The 25,861-nt window shown below is 44.5% G+C and overlaps 2 protein-coding genes across 19 annotated transcripts in view; both read left to right on the forward strand.

Annotated features, from left to right (window-relative positions):
- The first annotated feature begins 72 nt into the window (after positions 1-72).
- brd3a (bromodomain containing 3a) lies at positions 73-11,055 on the forward strand. 8 transcript variants are annotated; one of them, XM_031577946.2, is made up of 12 exons: positions 73-219; positions 3,042-3,434; positions 4,015-4,152; positions 4,615-4,762; positions 5,001-5,194; positions 5,420-5,815; positions 6,089-6,217; positions 6,823-7,035; positions 7,721-7,780; positions 8,880-9,115; positions 9,541-9,821; positions 10,878-11,055. In XM_031577946.2, exons 2-12 carry the CDS (start codon positions 3,234-3,236, stop codon positions 10,991-10,993), a joined length of 2,112 nt encoding a protein of 703 aa, XP_031433806.1. In that variant the 5' UTR covers positions 73-219; positions 3,042-3,233; the 3' UTR covers positions 10,994-11,055. The 8 variants fall into 8 exon arrangements, with proteins under 8 accessions (XP_031433806.1, XP_031433805.1, XP_031433811.1 ...); XM_031577945.2 differs by having other exon boundaries at positions 74-219; positions 7,718-7,780; XM_031577947.2 differs by having other exon boundaries at positions 78-219; positions 5,417-5,815; positions 6,823-7,020; positions 7,718-7,780.
- A 10,672-nt stretch (positions 11,056-21,727) lies between these two features.
- The window catches only part of vav2 (vav 2 guanine nucleotide exchange factor), a 219,603-nt gene continuing 215,469 nt past the window's right edge, over positions 21,728-25,861 (forward strand). For 3 of the 11 annotated variants that reach the window (XM_031577747.2, XM_031577751.2, XM_031577748.2), the window contains exon 1: positions 21,730-23,317. In XM_031577747.2, the coding sequence (XP_031433607.1) occupies positions 23,114-23,317 (204 nt within the window). In that variant the 5' untranslated portion in view covers positions 21,730-23,113. Of the gene's footprint in view, positions 23,318-25,861 lie in introns of all 11 variants that reach the window. The other 8 variants (XM_031577743.2, XM_031577746.2, XM_031577749.2 and 5 more) reach the window with 6 other exon arrangements.

Here is a 25,861-nt window from a genome sequence, read left to right on the forward strand (position 1 = left end):
TTGGGGGGCGGGGGTCTTCACCACTAGGTGAGTTGCGTTGTATTTAGCAACACAACTGTCGATGAACGTGTACTTCACAGGTCTGTGAAACAGCGCGCCATTGCGCATGGGCAGAGGACTTCTTGTATCTCATCTCTATGCTCCCCTAGCTCGGTGAAATAAAAGAGGAGCTGCCCGGACCACTAGCTACAAGCTAAACATCTCGGAGCTGTAAAATAAGTAATATTTTAAAGTATTTATATCCATCCATGTTGTATTCTGCTGCTTGTCAATCTTATACATTTTATTAGCTTGTAGTTATAAATCTGTTCCTGATATTGTGCATGGCGTGCTGTTTACTAGATAGCAATGTTTTCAACAATGCTTCGTCTGTGCATTGCAACAATAACGTTACAACAAAAGCCTGCCTCGGGTCTTTCAGACGAAATAATGTCTATATGATACAAAAATCATTTCTGGTCTATAGTCGGCTAAGACTCGGAGGAGCTTGTTTAATTTTGGTGGACTAGTAAGCTCTTGGTATTAAGATCAAATGTACGACAAAAAATAGACCGACTAGCCTCGAGCTAACTATATCGCTAGCGTGCTAAAGGCTAGGTACATCTGCCCGCCATCTTTTTGGTGAATGTAAAGCTAGGAAGCCTAGCTAGCTATTTTAAAAGAACAGCAAGGAAGGCTTGGCGCATCCACAGCCAGGTAGCAAGCAGTAGCTAATACGCCAAAGAAAACATTTTCACATCTTGTAATGTTACATCTGTTCTCACTTTCAAACACGGACTTGTATATCAAGATGTTTGAGCGTGTTTTGGTTAGACACGAGACTTCTCATTTGGTTCGTATTGCATTAAAGTACTTTTTAAATATTCCCTCGCAGATCCTAGAGCAGTGCTTGTTCCTTCCCCGCGCATGCGAACGCTAGCCTGTTAGCCTGCTTGTTAGGTTGTGTAGCTTGATAGCCTTTAGCCAGCTGGCTTTGTACAGAGTTAACTCAAGCTAACTCTTGCCAAACAGAATTGTCTTGGTGAAATATATGGCCATAATGCTGTAAATTACACTTGTGTACTCCTTTTGGAGAGTACTCTGTTATTTCAGCACGCGTATTATAGCACACGGATGAGCTGTAGAATGAATGAGTGTGGAATTGGTGTTACTTGTTAGCCAGTTTCGCTAGCCAATGTTGAGGTATCGTTACGGCCATTTGATTGTTTACGCGGGAGGTCATCAGATGCACTGAAGTCCACGTCTGTAACTTCACGTTTTAACGCCTTGCATTCGTGTACAAAGCTATGTACGTAATGTTGTGGTCTTCATGTTCTTAGCGCAACATATTTTAAAACTTACTGTTCAGATTTATATGTAACATTTAAGTATTAGCTAGTCAAGCTATTTTAGGTCACTACACATGCACTTTCTTTACTTTTTCGTTGAATTGTTACTTGCTATGCCATATTAATAACGTTGCAATGTATATATGTGGCTAGTGTGAGTAAGCTAGGCAGTGAGCTGTGTTGTGTATTAGGAATGCCCTTTAGATATAATTCACATACTGCTAGTATATGTTGGACAGTGGTCTACTTTGGTCCCGGTATTCTTTGCAACTTAACTACCCACTAGATGTGAATCGGTGTTGTACAACAGTGTAAGGCATGTGTGTCAGTAACACAGTGCACACATTCTATAAATATCAGATGTTGCAAACGGTAGTGATTTATTAGCTTTGATTTTTGGACCTGTCAAAACCCCAACTACATTTGTGTTGGCAGTTTGTGGAGGGTGATGTGAGGGACAAGTCCTCATAGTTTTCCTCTCTCAACTTCCCTTATTTTGTAAACATGTGAATGAGAAGACATTGACAGTGTTTTAACTGTCATTTAAATAATTTGGTGCAGTTGATGTGCTTCAGGCACAACACCAACAGAACAGAAGATCGTAAACAAGGGGTATTCTATATGGATGAAATATATACCACCTCGTCTTGTGAATGAGGTCCTTCGCTGCAAAATCTCCTTAGGCCTGTTATTCCTCTGGCAACCTTCATCAGAGCGTCTGTATACGGTTAATACATAGACGTAATGGCTACTTAAAGTAAATAGACGGCTTGTTCTGAAGAGCAGCTTCATCATAATCAGCTTGTGGCTCTGTGAAGAGGCATTTGAGCCATTGATGGTTCTGCAGTGGTTTGTGATAACATCACCTTTCAATGAGTTGGCCAGCATAGTTGTCAGAAGTTGTCAGTTGATATGTGTACAAAGAGTCTATACTCTGCTCTCACTGTGTGTATCGGTGTGCTTATTTATGACTGCCAGTTTTACTGATGACACATGAACGATGATGTGTGTATATATATATGGGAGATGGGGAGAGAGAGAGAGAGAGAGAGAGATTTTTCTCTCTCTTAATAAAACAGTTGGGGACCTGAACTTGGCAGGGTCAGGCTTGTCGAAGGGCCAGGCGTAAGAAGCCATTCAGTTGGCTCACATTTGAACCCTGATCTAATATGTGACCCCCTGTACTATTGTCCCAGCTGAAAGCCTGATGCTACAGGAGGCAGTCTGAGACCCAGCACCAATCAGACTGGTCCCCCAGGGACCTATTAGCCAGCTGTTCAGCTCAAGGCTGTTTGCTCTGACTTTTAATAACATGTGATGGCTTTAAAAGATCCCTGCCCATTCCATATCTGTATACATATATACTCACATAATTGTTTGTATTATTTATTTATTTTATAGTGTTTTTTGCTGTGGTAGAACTAGAAGAGAGTTGAATCTGTGCAACAGTGTTCATTGAGTTGACAATTTCTTAGAATTACATTTTTATGTGTTGATATGCTAAAAATAGAATCACTGCTAAAGAAGATGTGTAATGTGTAAAGGTCAGTTATTTTTAATGTTAAAATAATCCTTGGGTCTATTTTAGGCTTTGTGTATAGATGTCTTTATAGCGTAGGGTGTACCAAATACACTGTCATACAAAACAAACTTCTTTTTATTAGCATATTTGTGCCGTTTCTCACCTGCCCTTTGCTTCACCTTGTCTTTCAGCGGTTGCAGGCAAAGCCCCTGCCGTAGGATGTAGTCCCCATCAGATAACGGAAGAGCAGACAGACAACCAGAGCGAGCGCCCCCCTGAAACCCCCCACCACCTCCGCATCTGCCTTGCGCAGAGGTCGCAGTCCTCCTCGCTACGACAGCACCCCCCTTCCCCCCGACCCCTTCCCATCCCCGATCACCAGCATGTCCGCCGTCACCTCGGCAACCCCAGCCCCGCCCCCCCCTACGAACCCCCCGGCCCCTGAGGTGACCAACTCCGAAAAGCCAGGTCGGAAGACCAACCAGCTGCAGTACATGCAGAATGTAGTGGTGAAGACGTTGTGGAAGCACCAGTTTGCGTGGCCCTTCTACACGCCGGTGGACGCCATCAAACTAGGCCTGCCGGTGAGCTCTCAACTCAGATTTCATGTTTACTTTGTACATACACACACACACACACACACACACACACACACACATGCATATGTGGCTCACTTAGAGCTGCACACTTCTTTTGGTCCAAACCTGTTCACGCCCACCGGTCTTGTGTCATTGTAGTCATGCAAGAGGAAGACACCACTTCACACCTGAATACATACAGCCAAATACAGAATAAACAAAACAGCAATTGTGTAGTGCAGGTCCATGTTTGAAGGTGCATTGTGGTCAGAGTGATGCAAAGTGATAGCAGATGCGGAGTAGTCTAGTGTCAGGATATGCTCGTCCAATGACACAGTAAATAGATTGTTGTTTGATTCGTAACTACTGTTTTTTCCCCCATATCTCACAGTCTGTCATATCTCAGTTCAATGCACCATGTCAAACTAGCTGCACTTAAAAAAAAAAAAGCATCCTACCTCTTCCATTCTATGCACGTTTTCTGTGAGTCAGTCAGAAAGGCAACGTGGCTCGAGGGCTCCTTTTTAATTATGAGGTACACGAGGTTCCACGTCTCTAATCACTGACTTGCATAATTGTCTTTCAGGATTATCATAAGATAATCAAGAGCCCCATGGACATGGGCACAATCAAGAGGAGGCTGGAGAATGCCTACTATTGGAGTGCCAGCGAGTGCATGCAGGACTTCAACACCATGTTCACCAACTGCTACATTTACAACAAGGTGAGTGCATCCCACAGTTTGGAAGAACGGAGATAATATTGCACACAACTTGTGTGATTAGGACTTTGGGTTTGACATTCACTTAATGACATAATGGGTGGGTCCCATTTCAGCGCTGTGTTCCCTTTCATTTCTTCAGGCAGGCGCCCACACTTTCCTTGACCTTTCATTTAGCGAAAAGGGATCATTACCGGCAAAAAAAAAGAATGACTCACAAGTCATCCTTTGTATAGATCTTGCCATGGCAACAGCTGAAAAGCTTCCTGAGTGGTTGCTAGGTTTCTAAGGGGTGATGTAGCAAAATGAAAACTTGGCTGAAGCAGAATTTCTGCTAAAATTGGACATTAAATTGTGTAATCACTTTTAGTAGCATTTTGCTAATTGATTCAGTGAAAACCTTCGGCCTTCTGAACTCGATTGGCCTAAATCTGAGTTCTCTCTCTCCGCCTCTCCTCCAATCAGCCCACAGACGATATCGTCCTCATGGCTCAGGCCCTGGAGAAGATCTTCCTCGGGAAGGTCGCTCAGATGCCCCAGGAGGAGGTAGAGCTGCTCCCACCTGCCCCGAAGCCCCCCAAAGGCCGCAAGCCTACTGGACCACCCGGAATAGGTAAGCCGCATTTAATCGCTGCTGTAATTGAAAGATTGACCCAATACAAATTACTGCAGTTACTCAGTTCAACTACAGTTTGTCTTTGTATCTAGCATCGATCCACTTCTTTCCAGTTCCAATCTGATCTGCCAATACCAGAGCTCTTTATGGATCTGATTGGTGTATCACGAGTGTCTATTAATAGTGTTTTTTTTCTTTTTAAACGTTTTCCACATTTCCCTTTGCATTTCCTTAGGTGACCAGCAAGAGGCAGCCGTATCGTCAGCCTCTCCGCCCTCGTCCTTCCCAGTGCCCACGTCTCCGGAGTCCCAGACGCCGGTCATCTCCCCAGTGCCCGTGGCCCCCGTCACCTCCAACATCCCCTCCACACAGAACACGCAGGCTACACCCATGATGCCTGTGGGACCGCCCTCTCAGCCCTTGATCAAAGTAAGATGCCCCCCTGTTTCTACCTTGTTTGACTGAGCAGTACTAGCCATTGGAGTGTAAAGGAAGATGTCATAAAATTGTGAATGTGTCTGTGGATAAAATGTGTAGACATGTGGATATAAAAATCTGTTGTCCATCTGAATTGTTTTGGGGTTTGTTCTTTAATGCCTCTCTTTAACGGAGTGTCACTTTGTGTGTTTTTGTGTCACCTTGTCCCCTCAGAAGAAAGGGATCAAGAGGAAAGCGGACACCACCACGCCCAACACCTCAGCCATCACGGCCAGCCGCAGCGAGTCGCCCACGCCGCTCTCCGAGGTCAAGGGTGGCAAGCCGGGCCCGCGGCGCGATAGCGTCACCCGGCCCGTCAAGCTGACCAAGAAGGACCCGGAGGAGATCGAGCTGGGTGCCCCCCAGCCACTCGGCGGTGGTGGCGGCGGCGGCGGCAAGCGCTCGCGCCTCACTGAGCATCTCAAGCACTGCGACACCATCCTGAAGGAGATGCTGTCCAAGAAGCACGCCGCCTACGCCTGGCCCTTCTACAAGCCCGTGGACGCCGACGCGCTAGCCCTGCATGACTACCACGAAATCATCAAGCACCCTATGGACCTGAGCTCCGTCAAGGTAGGGTAGAGCCAAACCGGAGAGAGTGGGTCTCAGCGGAGGTACCTTGGGGTAGCTGGAGTGTGGTCATTTTATGGTCCGTATTTCATGGACTGTGATTTACCACTGTAGACTGTTAACATGGGAGGCTAGAGGCCTAAATTAACTTTAGTATTAAACTGTTAATAATACCAGAGAGTTGGTTTACTTTTATAGGTGGGTTTAATGTCTGTAATTCAAGATTTTCTTTTACGGAGGCTTCATTTTTCTTGCCCGCTTCCTTATTTTTTCCAGAAAAAGATGGACGGTCGGGAGTATACGGACGCACAGAATTTTGCTGCAGACGTGCGATTAATGTTCTCAAATTGTTACAAATACAACCCGCCAGATCATGAGGTGGTTGCCATGGCCAGGAAACTACAGGTAGGTGGTTTACAGCCCCAAGCACAAGGGGTGGGGTAACAACTGGATTCTGAGGGGTGAATCTTCACTGGCCTCACTATTCAATAACCGTAACTATTTGATTATAAAACAATTCTCAATGCACCATTATGCATCTTGTCCCTAATTTTTTTTATTCATAAATACAAGCACTCAGATTTAAACTCAGCCTATGCTGAGTAGCAGAGCTATATCAGTGTTCATTCTCTGGCTAAGCGAGACGACCACACAATCATGGTGAAGTACTTTTAAAATATGATCAAACTAAGTGTAACTGTGGTTCCCAAGTCACATTTTTTTATTTTGCAGAAGTGATAAGTCATATTTGTACTTTTGTCTAAAATCCCTACCAAATAATCATAATAGTTTTTGCTTGCTTGTGCTGGAATATGGGCTAAAAATATGCTGAATCACAGTGACAAACTGTTTTGGTCCCTTGAGGTAACTCTGTAAGGTCTTGCATGCATATGGAGAGGGGGCTGTTTGCGCCGACCTCCGGCGGTTACGCAGCATGACAAGACTTGTTCTTCTCTTGTGCCGTGTGTGTGTGTGTGTGTGTGTGTGTGTGTGTGTGTGTGTGTGTGTAGGACGTGTTTGAGATGCGCTTTGCCAAGATGCCCGACGAGTCGGCGGCACTGAGCCCGGTGGGCGGCAGTGCGGCGGGCGGGCCGGTGGTCAGTAAGAGCACGGGCAGCAGCGGCGGCAGCAGCGGTGACTCCTCCTCCGACGACACCTCCGACTCCGAGGAGGAGCGCGCCACTCGCCTGGCAGAGCTGCAGGAACAGGTGGGTGCTGAACAGGTGGGTTTCATTAACCGAGGACCGAAAAAGTACCCCAAAAGAAATGACAAACGCAACTGCTGTTCTTCCTCTCCATCTACATCCTCTTCCTCCTCCTTCTTTAATATCCAAGCTTTCCTACCTTTTCAGAGGGTTGCGTAGCCTCTCCCAACCTCAACCCCCCCCTCCCACCCCCAACCCCTCAGAAATTGCACAGGGGCCAGGCCTAAGCTTTTGACTCCGCCTCCTTCTCCTCTCTGCACTTTACGTTTTCCTTCTTCCTGCGGCTGGAGGGATCGGACAGAACGGTTGGCCAATGAGTGGCCTCTCACCCGTCCGCTGGCCCCTCCTTTTCCTCCGCTGCTCTCAGCTTTTGATTGGTTATCCCCTTGCCGTCACCCTGTCAAAGAACTAAACATTTAGCCCTCTGCTGCAGCTTAGAAAAGCATAATGTGCGTTTATGTGGCACCAAAAGCAAAACCATGCACTCACTCCCAGCTGCACCCCAAAGACACAGCTTCAGTTTAGAAACACCACTCTCCCTTACCAACCTTCCCCATCCAGCATGGCTAACCCCCCCCCCCAACCCCCACCCCACCCCCCCTTTCATTTTCTATCTCTTTGTGTTTAGAGTAAGAAACGTTTCTTGTTCTGAGTTGTGTCCATGCATCCCCCTCCCCTTACTCTCGTTTGGCTTTCTCAGCAGCGGTTGTCTGAAAAGAAGCCCATTGCTTGCAGGCGGGGGAGTAAAAACGGGTTGCATCAGGTGATCTGCCTCTCACCCCCACCTCTGCACACACACACATTAGCCCCCCTCCCCCCTCTCCCCAATTCGCCCCATAGCCAATGATGAAAATGTAGATGGGCGCCATTGGCCCACAGCATCAGTTTGACGTGTGCACCAGTGCCTCACTGTGGCTTGGAGTTGTAATGAGGAGCAGTAGAGGGCTAAATGATTAGGGGGAGTGGCGTTTGTTTGGGAGCATTGTGCTGATTTCTGAGATTGCTGGGTTGTAGATTTCTGTGTATGTGAAGGAGAAACTGTGTGTGTGTGTGTGTGTGTGTGTGTGTGTGTGTGTGTGAGTGAGTGTGTGTGAGGGAGAGTGAGCATCTATGTATATATATGTTTGTGTGTGAGAATGAATGATTGGAGGTTTGTGTTGTGCATATCAAGCACTGGCAGCTTTAATTGATCATTCTTAAACATTGACCTGTAGTTGACACACAACATTAGCATCAGGTAAAACATTTCCCTCTGCCCCTTGAGAGACTCTGTGGTTGGTCAAAAATCATGATACTGTATCATTCCCTGCTGTTTTATTTTTTTTAAATACTGTACCAACCACTCAATTGCCCACACTGCCAACCCTGCTTCCTTCAACCTCCAGGAATTGTGACATAACTGCTTTTGATTTAAAGCATGGTCTGAAAGTGAACCTAGCTCATCCGTCACTTCATATGAAATGTCCACATGTTTAATGAGGAAACACTGAGAGCAGTGTTTGAGTCAGTCTAACATACCTCTCAGCATGTTAATACATTAACAGGGAGAATGTCATGGGCTGGATTGGATTTGAATTAAAAAAAAAAAGAACTTCACCTTTTGATTCGGCAGGGTCCTTCATTCTGAATCATTATTCTTCATTATTCTTCAATCTGGTAAACCTAAGGCCTACATGTTGATTTTGGAAAACCAAAACTGTTGGTCTTAACTCAGAAAAGTTGCCACAGCGCCTCCCTGTGTCGTTCAGTGACACCCCGATGAGCTTTACACCTGTACGCTGACCGCATCAGTAAACTGACTGGCTGTGTGCGCGCAACGTGAAAGGTGCATCTCTTACAACTCCCTCCTCCTCTGCCCACAGCTGAAGGCCGTCCACGAGCAGCTGGCCGCTCTCTCTCAGGCCCCCGTCAGCAAACCAAAGAAGAAGAAGGAGAAGAAAGAGAAGGACAAGAAGAAGAAGGAGCGTGACAACAAGCACAGCAAAGCCAAGCCCGAGGACGACAAGAAGGCCAAGCCGAGCGCGGGGCAGCCCGCCAAAGCGGCCCAGCAGAAGAAGGCGCCGTCCAAGAAGGCCAACAGCACCATCCCAGCCTCAAGGTAGGGCTGGGTCCACACTTGGGGCACTTAACCCATGGTTTAGTCACCTTTTAGACCGTTAAAGGCTTAGAAGAGATAATCTATTTAATTGAAGTTTAGGAATGCATGTAGGAGAAGAGCACCGTAATGGACCGCAGAGCAGTAGCTAGGCTAACTAGTGAGCTTTCATCTGGTTTCTATAGACTTCTCCATTTGTTTACAATCGCTGGAAGGAGTCTATGAGTGTGTCAATTGGAATGTGTCTCATCTAGCCAAAGTAATGTTGAGATATTGAACCTCCCTTCATGCTTTTGTGTCCTCTGGTTGTACCCTGTCCTGTGGAACTGAAATAGAAGTGGAAGCTCTCTGCTGGTTCTACGTCATTGTTATCTCAGAATCGACTACAATATCTAGCAACCCCTTAATGACCTCTCCTGGTCTCCTAGGCAACCAAAGAAGGGTGGCCGCACGGGCGAGACGGACGAGGAGGAGGAGTGTCTGCCCATGACGTACGACGAGAAGCGACAGCTGAGCTTGGACATCAACCGGCTGCCGGGCGAGAAGCTGGGCCGAGTGGTGCACATCATCCAGACGCGCGAGCCCTCGCTGCGCGACTCCAACCCTGACGAGATCGAGATCGACTTTGAGACGCTCAAGCCGTCCACGCTGCGCGAGCTGGAGAAGTACGTCAAGTCCTGCCTGCAGAAGAAGCAGAGGAAACCCTTACGTAAGTCAGCCCAATAAACAAACAAACAAACAAACAAACAAACAAACAAACAAACGCACGCACGCATGCTTGAAAGGAAATCTTGGGATTTTTCAATCTGAGCCCTCAATAAATGTAAGGAAACTGCAGAAAATTACTGTTTCTACAGTTTCTGTAGTTTGATTTTCTGTTTCTGTAGAAAATGTCTTATTTCGTAGTTTCTTTACAGTTATTGAGGCAAACAGACAAAGATCTATCTCTGTAGGGATCCTTCCCATGTAGTCAGACCCTTATAATGACAAAAAAAGTGGTTTACGGATGCATGCCCCATGGAATTATATTGCGTAGCTGATTTGCTGTTGTTAATTGTCCTTATTACAAATTTTACCCCAAAAGATCTAAAAATAGGACCCAGGTTGAAAATCCTGAAGTTTCCCGTCTAAGGAGGTCAGAACAGAAAAGATGGGACAAAATGTCCTCTGATTTACTATATCACTGAAAGTTAGGTAGACAGTCAGCAAGGAATGCCATCTTGGCTTCAAAGGATAATTCAGTCTGTAGTAACTCATGGTGGCCTTTACTTTTCTGGGTATGTTTGTGAGATCAAGGGATATTATAAATGTCTTACATTTTTGTAATTGAGACACACTTGTTCAGCAAGCAGGTTCTGTATTTGATTGACACAAAGACCTGCTAATTGCTGGGATGTAGAGCCTGATAAACTTGTCTCACGTTATCACACTAAAGCTCATTATCTCTTCCACTGGGTCTGTGGGCTACATTTGCATATAGAGGAGAACTTGTTTGACCAGTTTTCTGTACCTGCCAATCAGGCGAGCTTTGGGAAGGGATTTCCTAGTTTCAGGTGATAAAGACTAGGTGATTTCCATGAGTCACTCCCAGTACCTTGTCTCTTCCCTCATGCAGGGCATCTTTATCATTATTATGGATGTAGTTATATGTGTTTATGTGAGTATTAACCAGTGTGGTGTTAATGAATGAGAGTGTTAACTACAGTCTTCCTTCCTTCCTTCCTCTCTCCCTCCATCCGTCTATCCATCCTCTCTCCCTGTGCAGAGAAAGGCTCGGGCCCTGGTTCCGGTCCGTCTCGTTTGAGTGGCAGCAGCAGCTCGTCAGACTCGGGGAGCAGCAGCTCCAGCGGCTCCAGCTCGGACAGCAGCGACTCTGACTGAACACACACACACACTCACACACACACACACACACACACACACACACACGGTCTCCCCTCCCTCAGCCCCAGAACCCCCCCCCCCCCCCCCCCCCCCATGGGAACTGCTCCTTTTTACATTTATTTTACTTTTCACTCCCTGTCCCCGTCCCCCGTCCCCCCACCTAGGTTTTTTTTTTTTTTTTTAAACTGTATTTGGTCATAGTTGTTTCAGCCCCTCTATTCTCCCCTTCTTTTCCCCTCCTCCTCCACCTCCTCCTTGTCTTCTGAGACTCACTTCTTTTGAGAGAAAACAAAACCAATAATAAACAAGAAAAGAAAAAAAAAGAACAGCGTACAGGGACATTCGCAAGCTTTTTTCCAATGGAAGGTTTTTTTTGTTTGTTTGTTTTGAGGAAAAACCAGAAATCAAAAACATGCAAAATGAAAGATGACTCTTCACTGACTTTTGAAAGGGATGCCCCCCCCCCCCCCCCCACCAACCAAACTAACTGAGTTCTGTACACCTACACAAAGAACATACAAGAGGATTTTTAAGTATTCTTGGATGAAAAAAAAAAAAAATGTTTCCTAATCTTTTTTGTATTATTATTGTGGAAAGAAGATGTACTCCTTGCTGTCAATTTTTAAATGCCATTTCTTGGGGGATGTGGATAGGACAGGAGTAAGAACCTGCTCTTGTCCGTCCAACTCCGTCCCTGTGTCCGTCCTCTCCAGACCCCAGTGTCACACACACACACACACACACACACACACACACACACACACTGGCTCTCACTCTCTCACGGCCTCCTGTCCTCCCATTGTAGCGATCATTGGAGATGTAAGCGGATGCACTTGGATTAGTTGTTTGCCAATTATCAATTAATTGAAACTGGGACACTGCAAATTAGCAAGACAAATCTCTATATATCTCTCTATATATCTCTCTCTTTCACACACACACATACTCTCTCATCTTACACACCAGACTTGTTTGGTCGTGACTGAATTTATGTCCTGCCGTCAGATTATGGCCGGTGCAGGTTAAATCACGTTTTAGACTCGGAACTGTAATGCTGTTGTGATGCCACTTTCTACCAGTTGAGGGTGTGCGGTGATTAGAGATTATTTTTTTTTAGGCACCATTACGCTCCTCTCGTGTGTGTTTGGTGAGAATGGAATTAGGTTCCCCGGTTATTTTTATGGCTGTGTATGTGGGCACATGGTTTCTTGTGGGTGGGTGCGGGGGCGGCAGCCGGCGGGAGTTCTACCAGGGTGGCAGATCTGAAGACTATGCTAATTTATTCCTACGGTTGTTCCATTAGAGACTGCAGTAAGCGTTAAGAGTTTTTTTGGTTTAAAAAAAAAAAAAAAGTAGTTTAAAAAAAAAAACAAGCAACCACGTCTTGATCACAGTTGAGCAGCCCCCGAGGAAAGGGGTATGGACGTGTGTCTGATAGTTATGATAGAAGTTGTATTTGTAGACATCAAGTGCTTCAAATATTTCTCCATTGTATATTATTTCCTCTTTTGTTTCCCCAACTTTGTTGTAGACAGTGTTTTTGTTTTATTTTTGAGATATATGAACCACTAGATGTGGTGTTTGGTGTGTGTAAGTATGTATGTGACCACAGGCATCAGTATCAATGGTCTGTCTTCTGTGCAGATGAATGTATTCAACCCAAACAGCTCTTTTTGTACCCTTGATGTCATTTCACAGGCGTACAAGTAACAACACGATCAACTTTCTCTGAATCCCACGTCCTTTTTTGTACTGAGACAACTGACCTCTTTTGGAATTCAAAACAGTTTAAATGATGTTAACACCTTTGTCAAGGTCTTTCCAAGAATATATCATTTCTACCTTTTTTTTTTTTTCTTCCTTCCTTTCCCTTCTTAGAATTAGAAAAAAGGGTCTTCGTCCCACAACGCCATCAATTTCTGAGTTCCGAATGTCAGTTGCAATGTTTATGTTTTGTGGGCGAGCTAAATGTTCAGCCGTCGACTGCATTTAAGTCACTGGCTCAATGAACACCCCCCCCCCCGGAGCCCTTTGCCCATGTCTCTCTGCCACAGTTGTCTGGCCCAACCGAGTTTCCCTTCAGCTTTCAGGGGCTTTACCAAAAGGAGGATTTTCATGCATATTTGGATTGGGCCTACACTCATTTGAATACACATTTATCAGAGTTTTTTTTTTTTGTCTAAATACAATTGACATTTTCTGGGCAAGATCGTCATAGAACACTAAAATATTTTATCAGACTTGTTATTTTGAAATATATATGTAAGATATATAAATTGAAATGATGTACTATCTCAGATTTATCTTGTACGTGATTGCACTTATTGCAAAAAAAAATGGAATCCCCAAATAATATACATCTTAAGCCAATGTTCTACTCTACAAAATCAGGTCCTTGTGAGAATGATGTTACTGAAAGCAGCCTTTTAAAAAGAGATATATACAGAAATATGTAAAAAGTCATACACACACATACAGGCACAGTTCAGCTCATTTTTAGGCCCCCTGAAGAAAAAAAAGCTATTCAAATGACATCCTTTTATATTTTTAAAACAAACAAAAAAAAGTTTTATTTTTTACTTTCTTTTGACGTGCATGCCAGTGTACCGTAAGTCTCTTTCTTTTTTTTAGCTGTTTTGTTGTCCCTTTACAGGAAGGGCCATGCAGGAAGCAGGTGAAAGGTTTGGCGGGATTAAAGTAAAGTTAGCCTTAGAGCCAGGCTTCTGTCCCTCCCTGCGGGCCTGGCTGGGGAGAGGAAGGGGAGGCTGGGTGGGGGTGAGGGTGGGGGACTCGGAGATAAAAGCTAAGCTATGGTGTAATTACTCACTTGCGCGAACCTGTACTCCCATGTCTTTTTTTTTTCTTTTGTTACTTGTTTGTTTTTCTGTTTTGTTTTTGTTTATTTTTTCATAAAATAAATGAGGAAAAAATACCCCCTGATGTGATTTCTGTGTTGCAGTGGATATATGTAAGCAAGAGTGGGTTGTTGGAGTGAAGGTATGGATGGATGAGTATGTACTGGTTTGTGACTGTATGCCATGTCCAGAGTTTTTTCCAAATCCAGTTTATCAAAACTTGACGCATAGATGACGGCTCTATAATTGACATAGGGATTTATTTTTCTTTAAGTCACCATTTTCTACTGTGTCAGAGCGGTGGATGTATTGCTTCGACATTCATGTACAGCTGTCTCTGCTGCTGGGATTCTTCATTTATATGATCAGATATGCACTGCTGTTTCTGGGATTATCAGTGCAACAAGTCCTGAAGGTAAGACCTGCTCAGAAATAGGTTTAACAGAGACTAAAGGTTTCAGCCTGGCCACTATGAAACAAGTCCTACTCATTATTCATACACCAGGAGATTAGCTATCACAATCTAGAAAATAAGGAGAACTGAAGGTCTGTTCATTGATCTTACCATACCACAAGCAGCACATGGTTCCAGATAAATGCAAATTGAATGTAAATATATCTCTAAGAATTTTAAGGGCCATGTCAATAGTTGATTTCCTCTTAGGATAGGATGGAGGGCTACGGCGTTCTTCTAATAAGTAAATCTCTTAAGTGGTGTGAAGGTGCTCTTTGGTAAAAAAATTATTATAGCTTTCAAGAATATGGTCGGACCAAGGCACTCTTTTTTTTCAATAAACTGCTTTAATCAAATTGCTAGTTCATATTAGAACTCTTAAAAACACTTGTTGCCAACATGTTTTGGCCTAGGATCAGGCCTTCATCAGGGCAAGGGCAAACATTCAGTGTCACAGTCATTAGGCTATATCCTACTCCAGCATATTAGCACAGCACAGTCTAAAAACATCAACAAGAAAACCAAAAACACAAACAGTTAGAAACTATCAGTGATAAGTCCAGTACGATGACATTTCTTAATGTAATGAATAATTCACTAATTTCCGGATACGTCCCCAAATCATTTAAAATAGCAGTGATCAAACCATCTCTCAAAAAACCTAACCTTGATCCTGATAATCTAGCTAACTATAGACCCATATCTAACCTCCCCTTCTTGTCAAAAATACTTGAAAAAATAGTAGCTAAGCAACTTACTTCCTTTCTACACCAAAACAAAATCGAAGAAACCCTCCAATCTGGCTTTAGAGCCCACCACAGCACTGAAACGGCCTTAGTCAAAGTCCTGAATGACCTACTAATCGCATCCGATCATGGGTGCACCTCAATACTAGTTCTACTAGACCTTAGTGCCGCCTTCGACACTATAGATCACCATATCCTATTACAGAGACTTGAACACCATGTTGGCATCAAAGGCTGTGCCTTATCCTGGTTTAGATCTTACCTCTCTGATCGCCATCAATTCGTTCATGTCCATGAGAAATCATCCAATCACACTAGAGTAAGCTACGGTGTTCCCCAAGGCTCTGTCCTCGGACCACTGCTCTTTTCCCTTTACATGCTACCCTTAGGTGCTGTCATAAGGAACCATGGCATTAACTTCCACTGCTATGCTGATGACACCCAACTCTACCTATCCATGAAACCTGATGAAATTGTACATTTACCCAAGATAGAAACTTGCCTGCAAGATGTAAAATCTTGGATGGCTAACAACTTCCTGCTCCTCAACTCTGATAAAACTGAGGTTATGCTTGTAGGCCCCGATCAATTGAGAATGACATTATCTAGCCATCTATCCACACTCGATTTACGCAATATTGCCAAAATTAGAAAAGTCCTATCCCTCCAAGATGCAGAAAAACTAATCCACGCATTTATTACTTCCCGACTAGATTACTGCAATGCTCTCCTGTCCGGATGCAGCATCAACTCAATAAAGAGCCTCCAACTTATACAGAACGCTGCTGCCCGTACACTCACCAGAACAAAAAAATATGAGCACATCTCACCTGTACTTGCCTCTCTGCATTGGCTCCCTGTCAAAAGTAGAATTGATTTCAAAGTACTCCTGCTAACATACAAAGCCCTAAATGACCTGGCTCCAAACTACCTTAAGGAACTAGTTGTCCCCTACTGCCCTCCAAGACCGCTGCGTTCCCAGAGTGCAGGCCTCCTTGTAATTCCAAGAATATCAAAAACCACAGTAGGAGGCAGAGCCTTTAGCTACCGAGCCCCCCTCCTCTGGAACAATCTCCCTGCCTCCATCCGAGATGCAGACACCCTACCTATATTCAAATCAAGACTAAAGACATTCCTCTTTAGTGCATCCTATAGCCACAAGTAATTGCATCAACAAACCCATCACCTACTGGGCCAGCCAGTCAGCAAGCATAACTAGACATAACTGAACACATAAGAATTAAAAAAAAAAAAAAAAAAAAAGTATATCACTGGGCTACAGACAGCGTATGTTGTACCCTGCAACCCTAACAAAGCTTACGACTAAAATCTCCATATGTACCAAACCAAACTAATTGCTAAATGGCAGCATAACTAAACATAACTAATGCTAAACCAAACTAAATGCCAAACCAAACTAAATGCTAAATGCCAGCATAGCTAAACACATCTAAAACACATGCAATACCCCCCTAATCAACATAACTGGGCTACAGACAGCGTATGTTGTACCGTGAAGGAGTGCGGAAGATCCCGGGTACAGCACACGGCGCGTATTGCGACTGTCGCCAGCCAACTAAATATTAAATAAAATCCCCATACACCCAGCCAGGCAGCCTCTCTCTCTCTCTCTCTCTCTCCCTCTCCCTCTCCTTTCTTATCACATTGCTAATGCCTATAATAACCCACTCACTCTGTTCTTTTTCTTTCTCTCCTAATCTAGACTATCTTCGCCATGGGACGCTGCTGTAGTCTCTCCACCCGGTCTACCTGCAGAAACCCTCGACCAATTGCACCCACCGCCACCGCACTGCTGTACACTTACTCTACCTCATACCCTATGCTAGCATTTATATACAATATATATTATTGCCACCATCGACATGTTTCTCTGTTGTACACTTACTCTACCTCATACCCTATGCTAGCATTTATATACAATATATATTATTGCCACCATCGACATGTTTCTCTGTTCCTACTCCCCTTACCCCTGTAATAGTAACCCTATCAGCACAGTGTATATCCACTAAACTGGTCTTGTCTGTATCATGTATTTACCACTGGATGTCTGTATATATATTATGTACATCTACCAAATGCAGGCTATGTACAACACCTGTTGTTTCCCTTCCCCTTCTGCCACACAACCCTCCCCCCTTCCCCCCTTCCTATCTCCACCCGGCCGACCTCAAGCAGATGGGTTCCCCCTTATGTGCCGTGGTTCTGCTTAAGGTTCCTTCCTGACTAACAGGGAGTTTTTTCTTGCCCGTGTTGCCATTGTGCTTGCACTAAGGGGGTTTCAGGCTCTGGGCTCTGTAAAGCGCCTAGAGACAATTGTATTGTTATGGCGCTATATAAATAAAATTGAATTGAATTGAATTGAATTGAATTGAATTTCTAATAGACTAGATAATTTAGCACAATTTGGATCTTTTAAAGAAAGGACAACATCTCAATAGTCCTTTATACCTGTGAAAGTCATGGCTTTTAGTTTATAAATCCAGCGGCTCTCTTTCTGTTTCAATATTCTTTGTCTATCCCCTGGTCTGTTCATTGATCTTGCCATACACAAGCAGCACATGGTTCCATGGTTCCATGTCAAAAGCGCCCAATCATGAATTTCAATACTTTGATTTCCTCTGTCCCACTACCAGCATCATGGAGAAGAAAGTGATTTAACAGTCAGGTCTGGTGAAATTTAAGCGCAAGAAGTTCTGTCATTAAATTGAATGTTTTACACTAATATGGGAAACATTTTCGTTGGCAGCACTCTGATAAGCTTTTCTTTTTGAATAACTTAAAGGCCTGTTGTGCCCCCCCCCCCCCCCTTACAGTGCCCCCTACCTGTGCAGGAGAGCAGAAGTACTTTCTGTGGCTTTCATCATCAACCACTCACAGGCTTACTAAAAGTATATCTTCTTTTCAATTAACTTGGGACCTTGCGGTTATCATAATTTGTTATTATAAAGTTTACAAATGCAGAATGAAATTAACCATAGGCATTGGTAGGGTTAGTTTAACTGTCATACATCATAATTTGTATTTGTCAGAGAGATATATAGATAGTTGTAACAAAAACAGGATACCAATGATATTTTAATGATCACACTTTGTACACAAGCTTTTCGTGCCAACTCCAGTCTCCACCACGTACTTTAATCTTGCTTGCCCACCCACTGTGAACTGCACTGCTGCCAGAACACCAGGTAAGATCAGTCTCAGACACCTACTAAAATGTTAAGATGTGAGGTAATTTAATTACCGTGTTATTAACAGTCTATAAATAATGTTATTAAGCTTCAATTTGCTTTCCTATTGTAAAACTCATTGTAATGCTGACTGGATCTAGATATGTAAACAGACACGGTCATGGTCAAGTCCAGTCCAGTTGTAGTGGCAATGCAAGTATTCCTTATGAAATGTATTTTTTATTAGCGCAACCTTCAAAAGGTGGTTGGCCTGGCAGGAACCAGTTTCCATGGCATTGCATATACCAGAGTAATTGTCTGGAAAAACTGGTGGAGGCAGAGATACACATCTGACTTACACCTGACCTCTGCAGTGTATGACCTTGCATCCTGGTCTACAGTGACCCCTTTTGCATTAGGTAAGCTTTAGAGTCCTCTCTCGGCAAGGGTGGAGAGTCCTTGGCTTTCCTCCAATTAGACACGGGGAGGTTCACCACTGGACCTCTTCTCAAGGACTGTCTCCTATCTGTTGGCATGGATGTCTGCACATAGCCTGGGCAATGATATCTGAAGGTTTACAATCTGCATCATTACATATATACAGAACTCAGAATACAGTTTGTTAAACCCACTTTTTCTGAGAGTAAATTTTGTCTATTGTTCCTCCCTATAAGGGCATTTTGCTGATTGTTGTTTCACCATAAACTGATAGAAAACAACATCTAGCTTGTGCTGTTCCTTCCTAGATTCACTTACTCTCTACCTGGCTATCAAGAACCCTGTTAATGACCGTGCCAGATGGTCAGTAAGCATTGTCCGGTGCAGGAAATTCTATAATGAACCTCTAAAGAGACAGTTCGCTATTTAGTTTCTAATAGAACACTTCTGTATAATTGCAGCTGCATTTGCAATACTGGGTGCTAAATTGCCATCCATACCCAATCTGCATGGAACTGGTGTGTGTGATCAGAGGAGCGTGGATTTAGTAGGTTAAGTCATCAAAACTTGCTCACAAGAAATAGCAAAATGTAAAAATCTCATTTGTCTAATCTTCCATGTAGCACACAGCACACTCGTTTGCTTTATCTTGTTAAACAGTGGGTCCGACCAAGCTGATGTTCAAGTACGATATTGTGTTTCCTGTTATCATGCAACATTACCCTGGTCTCAATTATGAAAATGGACTCCAGTAGTGTACAGTCATACATCAACCAAAACCAATCTGTGTCTTAAATTAGGTTTAGTTTTATGTCTTCATGTCATAACTCCAGGCAACAGCTATCCCACCTGGGCAACACTGAGGAAAATAATAGGTCCTTCTTGTTGCTCGAGTCAGCTAATTGGATGTTGGATGACATTTTCAGTAGACCACGGTGAGATGCTTTTTAAGACCCCAGTGTGCTATACACACCACTGACACTAATTTGTCGTTATGTAATGAAACAGAGCCTGGCAGTAGTTTACTTCAAATGGTACAATGCCTCTCGAGATTTTAGCCATTCGTTCAGTTGGTTTTCTCAGATGTGGGCAGACCATGTGCCAGTCTGTAAAAGCAAAATCGAATTAATGAACTTGTGTATTGGGGCTATAGATAGAAGTACATTACTTCACAAAAGCTAAATTTCTTCCACACTCTAAAATATGAAGTTGATTTCATCCTCTACAACTCTTCAGATTCACAACTGACTGCCTCACTATTGCATGATGCCAAATATAGGGTACTATTTGCAATTTACTTTTACATTCATTTACACATTCACGAGACACTTTATTTCACATCCTTGAATTTTTTTTATCTCTGGGAACGTTCCCTTAATAAGCTGTTTTGCATAAAGCATTTTCTCATCGTACCTGCTTATAAGTTGAGGTCGGTTTATTTTCACTTCATGTCATGTATCCCTAGTACGGGAGACTGCTTGTTCAAAGCGATAACTGTCTCGTGAATTCATTCATGTGTGTTTTGGTAAACGACTCGCTAACCGCACGTTCGTTTTGAACATTCTTGTTTAGATCTCAGTTTTACGCCCCGATGCAGAGCTTCATGGTTATTCTATTCAATGACTTAAAACACAGACCGCTAGATGGCGACACACTGCCACTTGATCTGAGAAGGTTGAATGCCAGCACGGATCAGAACGATGGTATGGTAAAACAAAGAACAACAAACATTCATTCCAGCACATAACCACATAACACTTCAAGATTGTATCCTACTTGAATTGGCATTAACACCTTGAAATCTTACAAGTGAGCAAAAGAGTATGTTGTGATAAAAGGTATCCCAGTTATGCGTGACAATTTCTGAATGTGTGTTTGTGTGTGTGTGTGTGTGTGTGTGTGTGTGTGTGTGTGTGTGTGTGTGTGTGTGTGTGTGTGTGTGTGTGTGTGTGTGTGTGTGTGTGTGTATGTATGTATGTATGCTTTAGTTTTTGTATGATAATAATGAATACGTGAATTGTGATAAACTGCACAATAGAAAATGTACTACTTCCTTCAAGCTTACATTATCCATGAATGTCAACATCTTCCAGATAAGCATGTCTTCCAGCATTACCTAGGAAGAACGGTCAACAGAAGACCTTACCTTCAGAAGTCCAGAGGTAGTTTTAATAGTTGTGTTGGGCATTGCTGTTAAATTAACTCATTTTCTCCCTCACTCAAAGTGAAATACATGAATAAGGCAGGGTCCTATGTGAGGAAGGAAGGTTGGCTGCTGTGGCAGTGGATAGCAGCCAGGTCTGGCAGGTGGAGCTTGTCTCCCCCAGTTCCCTTCTCCTGAGCAGGGTCTGGTGGAGCGGCATTGCCCCTCTGCAATATCTGCTGGATCATCGCCTGATCCGGATCCACAGCCCCTCCTACAACGTCTGGCCATTGCTATGAGCATTGACAGCCTCTATATAGTCAACCCCAGTACACTCGGAACGAGCTCCATTCATTATCCCTACCCCTCTGTGAGACACACCCACAGCTCCAATGTGCCACTCACACCCCCAAACCACCTCATCGGACGGGCACACAAATGCACTGATGTTAATCACAGGAACACAGTCAGCTAGAGTTTCCCACATCTTCCACACGCGTAGCCATGCATGTCCTCACAATCCCCCCGCCCCCTCCCCCCAACTGCTCCACACAGCCACCGACAACTAACAACAATTTAGCCCATAATCTCCGTCTGAAGATGACTGACATTCGATTACTGCCTGCAGTATTCAAAGCGTCCTGAGAAGCTGAAGTGCTATTGGTTTTGGAATATGTATGCAATTGCTAGGTAAACTTTGTCAGCACAAAGAGGGTCTAACTTTGTTCCATTTTTCCAGAAGAAAAAAAACCCTATTTGTCTTATAATGTGTGCATACCCATGAAATAGGTGTGAAAACCATTATCTAAGTAAGCGGGTCGGGCAAACGTTCAAAGAAAGAAAAAAACACAAACAAAATTCCTCACATTCCGCTGCCCATAGAGCTTTCGCTAATACAGAATATGGAATTTAACGCAGGCATCTCTCCTGGATGACAAGGATTCACCCCGTCTACCTACACCTGTGAGAAGACCACTAGCCAGTGTTGTTCTTTTTGTAAAATAGTTTTGACATGTTCCTAAGAATAATATCACAAAAATAGCAAACTGTACGTTAACAAACTGTACACACGTGAGCGAGCGTAGCCCGGAACCCAGATGTAATCTCTCGCCGCCCTTTTAGCTTTCCTGCGCGCGCACGCTTTCCCGCACAGCCTGCGAATGAGCTCTGAGAGGGAGCGAATAGTTGGAGAGAGAGAACACACAGCGTTCGACTCAAGAGAGGACTACTAAAACAAGCAAAGGAACAACAACAAACAAGAAAATAAAAACACCGGATTGACCACAAGGAGCGGTTACTGAAGACGTAACGGGTGACTGTGTTGCCTCCTGCTACGGATGGAAGCTCGCGTGAACAGCATGTTTTTGCAGGACAAGCCTCGGGTCGAGTAGTTTTGCGGAGAGACTCAACGTTATTGTCGAAAGCTCAACGTTACTGAAGTAAAAAATCTGAAGAGTTTAAAGTGGTTAAGCGTCAATATTATATATTTCACACATCACAGCGTTTTCAAAACTGCTTAGAAAGACAGCCGTCTTGATTTGCAAAATGCTGACATCTCTTTCGCGGAGCAGTGGGACTGTTGTGAGCATGGATTTATCCTTCTACATACGCTTCACATTAATTTGCTGAGAAAAGATTTTAGGACTTTAGGTTCGCGCAACTGTTCTTGCGTCGAACTTGCCATTTCATTTCCAAAAAGAAGACAAGACTGCTGAAACGCTTCACAAGCAATAGAACAATTTAGCCAAGCCATTTACGCACTTTTGCGAGGAATATCTGTAAATGTTTCAAGCCATCAGGAAAATGATGAAGAAAAGGAAATTTATCATGGCTCTTGGGAATCTAAACTGAGGATATATGAATCGTGCTTTGTGGGGTACAGTAAGATCGACTCCAAACCTCACTTTGGTAGCAAATGAGACAGAATATTGGCTCGTGGCTGAATCAAGCTCTCACGGCACTGAATGCAGAAGAGAACAGAAATAGCAATTTCCTAGCGGAGATCTGGAGAACGAGCCAAACAGGATTTATATCGAACTTGGAAAAGTTACTGGTCCTATAGTCAATTGGATGAGTTATTGCCTTTGCGGTTGACATAAATATTTCGTTCTACGTTTAACTCGCCGAACTGACCAGCAGATTGGTTTGGCGGTTGTGTCCAGGGTGACATTCGGAACTGCTCCTTTCTAAGTGAGCTTAGCCGAGGCGGCGGCCACTCTTTTCCGCACTAAACGCCACTTTGTTGGCTAAATCTAGTGTTGGTGGGAAGCTTGCCGATTCTGAAGCCGACATGGAGGAATGGAGACAATGCGGCCGGTGGCTGATAGACTGCAAGGTTTTGCCCCTGAATCACCGGGTTGTGTGGCCCTCGGCGGTCGTGTTCGATTTGGCTCAGGCGCTCCGGGATGGCGTGCTTTTGTGCCAAATGTTGCACAATTTGTCACCTGGCTCAGTGGACCTGAAGCAGATAAACTTCAGACCACAGATGTCTCAGGTAAGGTGGCATACTCTACGTGACCTGTTAACCTGCTGCACCAACACACACTGGCTGCACATTATTGCCCTTCTGGCATCGTTCAATTGCTCAAGTGACGTGGACTGTGAACTGTCATGACGGAGACCTATGTAACTCTGACAAAACATTAACCAAGGAAATTATAGTCTCACTGAGTTTCAGACGGAGCTGTCGTCCACACAGAGGACGCGTATTGTCCCCTGCAGTGGCTTGGCAATGACAGGTTTTTCTGCGCTTTTGTGCAGTCCTCAAATGTCTATTTGATAGAGATAGAGTTTTACGAAATGCTGGTTGGTTTTAATTACACACAGTGTCCCAGTTACCACACGGCATTTCCATAGCAACTTGTTGCCTTACTTCTTGTTACCGTTGCCTTACTTTCCTGTAATATTGTACAAAATGAAATGTGGCCCCTATGGCTTTGATTAATACGGATAAAGCGGTGAACTGGAAGGTGCGGCTTGCTGAAACTCTGTAGCCCGAGGGGCAGCCTGTGCGATCGGGTCGTGCCCGCATCAGGCGACTCCCCGGATTGCAGAGGGGTGTGGTTGGATCACGAGAGAAGCTCCCCAAATAGGTGCTTTTGGGAGATTGGAGTGCAAGGGCTGTCAAAAAGGCACTGACGTCTAACGATTTAACGACCTCTCTGCCTTATTTAACATGTTCCTCTCTTGCGTTTAAACAATGGGTTCAAATATCTTAGTTTGGTTGGGTGACAAGTTAAAATTCATGTAACAGGTACATCTGAAATACACCTAATGGTTAAACAAATTAATTGAAACAAATCACCGCTCCATTCTCTCCAAAGTTAAAGTGTTTGAGAGAAAACAAGAGAAATATGAGAGAGAGATATATCATTTTAAGGGAGGAGGTGGTGGATGACGCTTGCTCCATCAGTCTCCTGCTGGTCAAGGGGGAAACCAGGGCTTATGACTTTGTCAACATGAAAGAGAAAGAGAGAGTATGAGAGAGTGGAGAAACTGGAGAGGATTGTGGAATGTGGACGGCCGCCAACGCTCTCTGGAGGGTTCCAAATGGGAGCTATATTCTCCCAGCCAGCGAATGTGACTAAATCACAAATTGGCGTGTTACACATCTGAATGGCGGGCATGCTCCTGAATGCGTCTGCTTGTTTTTGTGTGGGTGTTTTATTTCTCCTCTCGCGCACCCTGTGCGCTCATCTGTCTTCATTGTCCTGGGGGCTTCCTATCCTAAAAAAAGTTAAATTAAATAAATAAATCACCCACGGTTATGTAACTCAATTTTTTAAGGGGAGGTGTGTGGGAAGTGGGACCCACTGCTGTTTAGACTAAGCTTTCTCCCGAAGCTTTCCCGAACCACGTAAAGTCTTCAGACGGGGCAGAAGGTGGATGACTGGCTAATTGTTAAGTGCTCTGACTGTTTGCTTTGGCACGGAGCTGCACGGAGAGCGGTACTGGAGTTTCATTGGACACCACCAGCGAGCTCAGTTCCCCGCTGCAGTGGGCTCCACCGTGCAGTGGTGACACACTAGCCTACATGCACAGAGGGAGCCCTAGAAAGACTGGCCTTGCGCTGTTGGTGAATGTGGATGTGAATTTGTTCAACTGCCCCTGTGTGTGTGTGAGTGTGTTGCAGCAATGTCGGAAACCTCTGCTATGCACTGAATGGACTATACTGAATTTGAAAAGGGTTAGCATGCTGGGATGTTGAGCATAATCTGTGTCGTATTGGTTGGTGAATGTGACTGTGGACATATTGATGTTTTTGTGAAAGAACAGCACTACATGAACTTCTTGTGATACCCAGTTGGCCCAGTATATGTGTGAGTATTTGCGATCATTCCCACCATCCTCTAGATATTCTGGAGGCCCTCTCCACTTGACACGGCACCTGTGGCACCCCCTTTACCCCTCCCTCAAGCCCTGGCCGTGGGATGATGGCAGGGCTTTGATCCACCCTCCACCAGTCGCTCCGTTGGCCCCGCAGCCCCGCAGCCCCCGTCGCCTTTTTCATGTCTGCACTCCCGTGTGACAAATTGGCTGAAAGGCAGAACTGGCAGGAGAATGGGCGCCGTGATTTACGAGGAGGGAAAGGTCACGGCGGGCTTTGATACACACGGTCCCTCTAATTTACTGCCTTCCCACCCCGGCCCCGGCCACGGAGCAGCGGGTGCAGGCCAGGAAGTCCCCCCCCCCCCCCCCCCCCCCCCCTCCAACACTGAGTCCCCCCCACTACCCTCACAACCATCACCTCCAGCGCCAGCTCCCACCTCCAGCCGCCACAAAGTCTCCCCACCTGGCAGCTTCGGGAGCTGGCGAAGTGTTAATGTTCACGTGTCAGCTGACGGTTGATTCTCGCTGAAGGATGTCAGTATTTCTCAGTGGGTGTGTGCTGAAATGCAAGTGAAGAGAAGCTGGAGTGAAGCTGGAATGGAAGGTTCCGGACTCCGAAATCACTGCCAATTGCATCCTCTGTGTCATATTCACTCTTGATGGGTTTATGATGAGATCTCTGGGTTGTGCACATTTATGAGATATGACT

This window comes from Clupea harengus, chromosome 12 (genome assembly GCF_900700415.2).
Source record: "Clupea harengus chromosome 12, Ch_v2.0.2, whole genome shotgun sequence".
NCBI classification, from domain to species: Eukaryota; Metazoa; Chordata; class Actinopteri; order Clupeiformes; family Clupeidae; genus Clupea; species Clupea harengus.

Bases quoted from the DNA above. Each gene is read 5' to 3' on its own strand.
- brd3a (XM_031577943.2), top strand. From the start codon at position 3,234: ATGTCCGCCGTCACCTCGGCAACCCCAGCCCCGCCCCCCCCTACGAAC. The intron at 5,816-6,088 runs GTAGGGTAGAGC...TATTTTTTCCAG, and splicing joins TGGACCTGAGCTCCGTCAAG to AAAAAGATGGACGGTCGGGA. The intron at 7,036-7,717 runs GTGGGTTTCATT...TGGCTTTCTCAG, and splicing joins AACAGGTGGGTGCTGAACAG to CAGCGGTTGTCTGAAAAGAA.